The 6,266-nt window shown below is 34.3% G+C and overlaps 1 protein-coding gene across 1 annotated transcript; it reads left to right on the top strand.

Annotated features, from left to right (window-relative positions):
- Positions 1-2,655: 2,655 nt before the first annotated feature.
- Positions 2,656-5,468, top strand: LOC109215829 (isoflavone reductase homolog). Its single transcript, XM_019379944.1, has 5 exons — positions 2,656-2,922; positions 3,063-3,197; positions 4,396-4,633; positions 4,710-4,913; positions 5,022-5,468. The coding sequence occupies exons 1-5, from the start codon at positions 2,740-2,742 to the stop codon at positions 5,186-5,188; spliced, it is 927 nt and encodes a 308-aa protein (XP_019235489.1). The 5' UTR covers positions 2,656-2,739; the 3' UTR covers positions 5,189-5,468.
- Positions 5,469-6,266: the final 798 nt, after the last annotated feature.

The following is a 6,266-nucleotide window of genomic DNA, read 5'->3' as shown; positions in this document are numbered from 1 at the left end:
ATATATATATATATATGCTATTCATATAAAGATCCCTAATATCTTTTACGACATGAAATATGGGCCCAAAGTCGATGTTTTCAAATCGGTATGTTATCACTTTTAGCCGCGCCATAAACTATTTATATCTGATAGCCGAAAAAGTGCTAAAATTTATACAGTTTTTGTATATAATATACATAATGTATATATATATATATATACAAATAATATATAAATTTTATATATTTTTTGGGTTATTATTTTTACAACGGCTATATAGTGTTATTTTTCCTTTTCAAACTGTTAAAAACTACATGGACTTTCCAAGATGTTTCCACCGTAACGAATGGGCTGTTCAAGTGCTCAAACAGATCAAGGCCAACGGGACAAAATGAGTTGTAACGTAAAAAGAGCAGGAAAATGTACATAGAAATGACACCAGGTAGTCATTCTAAAGAAATGCTATTTAGGAATTAACCAATGTATCATAAATTTTAGCTTTTCTGTTCAATTTTTCATGACACAAATATTCTAAATTGTCCTGAAATTAAGATTTTTAATTCAGATTTTTATGACTAAATAAGTATTGGCTAATCCATAAATAGCAGCCCTAAGAATTTGTGTTTGTGTACTCCCCCCAAAACGTGTGCTTCTTCCATCCAATTTATGTAACATAGTTTCTTTTTTAACGTGTCTAAAAAAGAATCTAATGCTTCCTTATTTAAAAAGTATTTAATTTTAAACTTTTTATTTTAGCCTTTAATAAATTGATTTATAACCACATAAATATCACTAATTTATTTCAAACCACAAGTTTTAAAAGTTAATTTGCTTTCTTGAACTTCATGCCTCGTAAAAACTCGTCACATTAATTGGAATGGAGAGAGTAATAAAAAAGAATGAACATTTGAATTAGACATAGTGATAGTGGTGTGCCTTATCATTTTCTTGATCAATGAGCAAATATCACTTTCAGACCGCGTTAGAAATTATTTACATTCGATAGCCGAAAAAGTGTATAAAACTTGTATATAACTTACATAATTTTTATATATACAAAAAATATATATTTTTCGACTATTATTTTACAAGCAGTAATACAATGTCATTTTCCTATCTACCCAGACGCTTAAGCCTATCGAACTCATTATATTAAAAAATTAGGACCTCACATAAGAGTAGGGCTATCCAACGGGACGGGTCGATCCCGCACATCCCAGTCCCATTCCGTCTTGTCCCACTAGCTATTAAACGGGACTGAGCCCATATTAAACGAGACATGGGATGGACGAGCTGCCCATTTTATTCTGATGGGCCGGCTCGTTAACGTCCCGTCCCGCCAACCCGCCAACTCGCGTCTTTTTTCTTTTATTTGTTTGAAAAGAGCCTTTGGCCAACAACATTCTTTTCAAAATTAGCCATAGGCAATGACTATAAAACAGTCATTTTTGGCCCCTATCCCCACCCCCAAGCACCCTTGCGTAGATTAGGTACTTTTCAAATGACTTGTATTTGTATGTGAAATTTGAAACTTCTATTAATAAAATAAAAGACTTTAGCCTTAAATTTTTTTATTTTTATGAATTGTCTTATTTAGTTAATTTATAGCTTGAGATTATATTAAATAAATTACAAGTGTATTATAATTACAAAAATGTTTCGTTACAAGTCTTTTGTTTTAATATTTTATAATTCTTTACTTAGTTTTTTTATAATTTATTAAGTTTTAAATTTATTAAAAAGTTAAAAAACTAGTCGTTGCAAACTTTAAAAATTTAGTCATTGTCAATTTTAAAAAAAATAATCGTTGCTATCATTAGTTGTTACCAAATTTAATGCTTAAATTTAAATGATTTTTTTTTTTTAAAAAAAAAGCCCATTTAGGGATCACGTCCCGTCCCGTCCCGTCCCGTCCCATCATGTTTGTTAGTGGGATGGGATGGACCTACCGTATCGTCCTGTTTAAGTCCCGTTCCGCCACTGTACCGGTCAAAGTCCGTCCCGTCCCGATAATTTAGTCTCGCCCCGTTCCGACCCGTCCCCTTTGACAACCGTACAGCAGACCATCAATAGAACATGTAAAATCTCCTACATCGAAAATTCAAGGCATCCAAAGCCAAAAAAAAAAAAAAAAGAACGCATCCAAATAACTTGAATGATCCCACTCACTCATTGCATTAATGTTTTAGAATGAATGCTTTAATTTTCACAAATTAAATCATGAGTTTAAACTTTAAGGGCTCGTTTGGTACGAGGGATAATGAATAATTAATCCCATAATTAAATTTGAGATGAGTTTATCCTATATTTAGTTAAAATAAAATCACAGTATAAGTACTCTCAAGATTAGTTATCCTGAGATAGTAATGTTTTTTAATTATGTGGGAGAGTTGAATAATTAACCCCGAAATAACTAATTCCAAGATAATTAATCATGAAATTACTTATTTTCCAACCAAACTACCCCTAATTATCAGATAAAGCATTTAGTATCTGATCATCATCATATCATACCCATAGATTCTTAATGTCCTCACTTTGTGAACTTGGACACATTCGTGAACTTCCCAATAAGCCGACTGCGTACATTTTCATATTTTGAGGACAATTCAGTAAATAACCAAAGTAAAACCATATTTCCGTAAGAACTTCCCGTATGTGTGTAACTGCTAACATCTATAAAACCATGCCATTTTGACCGTTACGAGTAAACATACCACTCGCAATTCTCTTGTACCAAAAATTTTCGCCGATTCAATGGCCGGAAAATGTAGAATTCTGTTTATCGGAGGTACCGGATACATCGGAAAATTCATCGTCGAGGCTAGTGCTAAAGCAGGTCACGACACCTTTGTGTTGGTCAGAGAATCCACACTTTCCAATCCTATCAAAACCAAACTCATCGATACTTTCAAGAGTGTTGGTGTCACTTTCGTCCATGTATGTATCATTTTGTTCAATTTAGAGAGATTCAGGATTTTAAATATTTATGTGTTAGTTTTTTTGCATTGTGTTATTTGTATTTGGGGGAATGGTAATTGAGTTGATCAAATGAGGACCAACTGTTTGATGTAATGCAGGGAGATTTATACGATCATGAGAGTTTGGTGAAGGCGATAAAGCAGGTGGACGTTGTGATATCAACTGTAGGTCATGCCCTGTTAGCTGATCAGGTCAAGATCATTGCTGCTATCAAGGAAGCTGGTAATGTCAAGGTAAGTCATTTTGTTTTATCATTTATGTTAAAATTAAGATAAAGGAGGTGAGGGACTCTTTTTCCGGTATCCTTTGTGTTGTTTTACTGCACTTGTTGCCTTCTACTCGGGCCATATAAACACAATTCACTTTGACATGCACCTGTTCTGAATAGAGGAGCAGCCAGAATTTCAATTTTTTGAGTTTTGGATTTTAAGAACGATAACTTTAAGTGCTAATAATTGGGTTCTAAATTTGACATTTGTACGTATTTAATGAATTTCTTAAAAAAAGACACCGTTTGAGCAAAAGCTCCGCCTCTGATTCTGAGTCACTTCAAATCCCAATTTTCCTTTGATTGGCGCAACATTTGTAAGATATTAACTCAAATAAGCTGCAGTAACCTGTTGTAATCAACTTCAAGTCATAAGATTGGTTTTAAGTACCTATTCACTGATTAGGAAACTCCATCTTACATATATATGAATAGCTTATCTTAAACATAATGCTGAGTTTAGGTTGCAGCAGGTTACATCGTCTTATTTTAGAACAGGTGATTCCTAATCTTTTTGGATATTTTATCTGTCTTCTTGTGACAAAATTAGCCTTTCTTTGTCGGCAAATGAAGGTGTTGTTGCATCATTAGTGGTACTTTTTAAGAATTACTACTTCTTGTCTAGATTTTGGTGATGAAGTATTATTGACATTCAAAACTATTTGACGCTCAGTCTCTAAGATTATAGCTGCCATTTGTGGAAGTCACTAACTAAAATAGCGCGTCTTTTACTACCACTTACAAGCCTTGATAGTTAGAAGTACATGATGAATGAGTACATAAAAAGTGGAGAGTTTTGCAAGACTTTGAATCGTTTTTTCTATTTGAATATTTGGCATGTATTTTCCTGAATGGTAGAATTGCTTAATTCAGTGATCTGTGAGCATTTGCAGTGAACAATTGCGGTCCTTCTCTTGACAAGTGAAAAAGTTCAATAGCTGCCGACTCTATTCTTTTCTCTTCTTTTTTCCCCTTTAACCCTTTTCATCATGTGTCTATATGACTATTTATAAGCAGTTCATCTTTGATCTAGTTACTGTTCGATAGATACTTGTTGGGGGATCATTTTCAGCTACTTGGGAAATTCTCTCTTCTGCATTTGGTTCAGTAAATACTGGCCAAGGTAGCACAATAATCTTTTTTCAAATGCGTGATGTTTTCAGAGATTCTTTCCCTCTGAATTTGGGAATGATGTAGACCGTGTCCACGCTGTTGAGCCTGCTAAAACAGCATTCAAAACCAAAGCTCAAATTCGCCGTGCTATTGAGGCTGAAGGAATACCATTCACTTATGTGGCCAACTTCTTTTTTGCTGGTTATTTTCTTCCAAATTTAGCACAGCCTGGAGCTTCAGGTCCTCCTACAGACAAAGTTGTCATCTTAGGAGATGGCAATACTACAGGTGAACTTTGTTTAAAGCATACTTATCAGATTTCCTGTTTGTTAATTGATTCCTATAATTAATTTTGTACCTACAGCTGTTTTTAACAAGGAAGAAGACATTGCTACCTATACCATCAAGGCTGTTGATGATCCAAAAACACTGAACAAAATACTTTACATTAGGCCACCACTTAATATAATTACACTAAATGAGGTTATATCGTTGTGGGAGAAGAAAACCGGAAAGAACCTTGAGAGAGTATACGTACCCGAGGAACAAGTTCTCAAGAACATACAAGGTAAAAACATTCTGCCATTGTGCTTTTCTCCACTTTAGTTGTAAGATGATATTTTATATCGGTCAACATAAACTTTGAGCCTCAATGTAATTTTCAATTTTCTTGCAGAAGCCTCGTTTCCATTGAACGTGGTATTATCGATCTCTCACACTGCTTTTGTGAAGGGTGACCACACTAATTTTGCAATTGAACCGTCATTTGGAGTGGAGGCATCAGAGGCTTATCCTGATGTTAAATATACCCCAGTGGATGAGATTCTCAACCAATATGTGTGAATATTTAGAGTTCCTTGATGTTAAGCTTATGTAGCTTCCTACCTTTCTGTGATGTACAATAGTTGTTTTCAGATTTAAATCATTTGAGATATTTCTACATAGGTACGTAGCTTTCGGATGTATTTGCTTTGAAAATGCATGCCTCCTAGTTTCAAGCAGAACATCTGAGTTGTCTCTTGCTGGGCTTGGTTTTTGGGAAAGATTTGTTTTCTCAGCTAATTTGTATGCATTCTGTGGCATCCTTTTTTTATTTATTTAAATAACAGTTTTGTCCGGATTAGCTTGCTCGCACTTCGATTTATTACCTCTCATCAACGTAGGTGCCAAATGACTCTATATTCCAAGGTTTAAGCACATGAAAAGTCGCCTTGCGTTTTTCTCTCAGTTGGTATTTAAACGCTGGTTTCTCAACACGAATTTGTGACTATATCTATTTTTCCGTGTGTATTAGTACATGCTAATTTTGTAAGTTTTTTGACGGACTCCAGTTGGCCTGAATTTTTGTAGGTCCATAGGAAACGGCCTAGTGACCTGTACTTACTATTTCACCATGACTTTCGAGTTCATTTTATGGCATTTCGAGGTCCTGCAACATGAATTCGTAATTATATACACTTTTTTTTGTGTGTGTTAGACATGCTATTTTTTTTAGAATTTCTTTGCGGACTCCAATTAGCCTGAATTTTCGAAGGTCCATAGGAAACGGTCTAGTAACCATTACTTATTGCTTGGCCATGACTTTCAGGTTTATATTTATGGTGTTTCATAGTCATAAACTATGAATTTGTGATTATATCTACTTTTTCGTATGTATTAATACATGCTGATTTTGTAGCCGATTGGTCTAAAATTTTGTAGATCTATTGAAAACGACCTAGAGACCGATACTCATTGCTTCGTCATGATTTTTGGGTTCATTTTATGGCATTTCAGGGTCATGCAACACGAATTTATAATTTATATTAGTACATGCTGACTTTGTAGAATTTTTTTGTCAGAATTCGATTGGCTTAAAATTTGATAGGTCCATAGGAAACGACCTAGTGACCAATACTTACTGCTTTTCCATGACTTTCGG

Source organism: Nicotiana attenuata, unplaced genomic scaffold (genome assembly GCF_001879085.1).
Source record: "Nicotiana attenuata strain UT unplaced genomic scaffold, NIATTr2, whole genome shotgun sequence".
NCBI lineage: Eukaryota > Viridiplantae > Streptophyta > Magnoliopsida > Solanales > Solanaceae > Nicotiana > Nicotiana attenuata.
The sequence above is the reverse complement of the archived record's forward strand: the minus strand, read 5'-3'. Positions and strand labels throughout refer to the sequence as shown.

Bases quoted from the DNA above. Each gene is read 5' to 3' on its own strand.
- LOC109215829 (XM_019379944.1), top strand. From the start codon at position 2,740: ATGGCCGGAAAATGTAGAATTCTGTTTATCGGAGGTACCGGATACATC. The intron at 2,923-3,062 runs GTATGTATCATT...GATGTAATGCAG, and splicing joins TTGGTGTCACTTTCGTCCAT to GGAGATTTATACGATCATGA. The intron at 3,198-4,395 runs GTAAGTCATTTT...TGATGTTTTCAG, and splicing joins AGGAAGCTGGTAATGTCAAG to AGATTCTTTCCCTCTGAATT.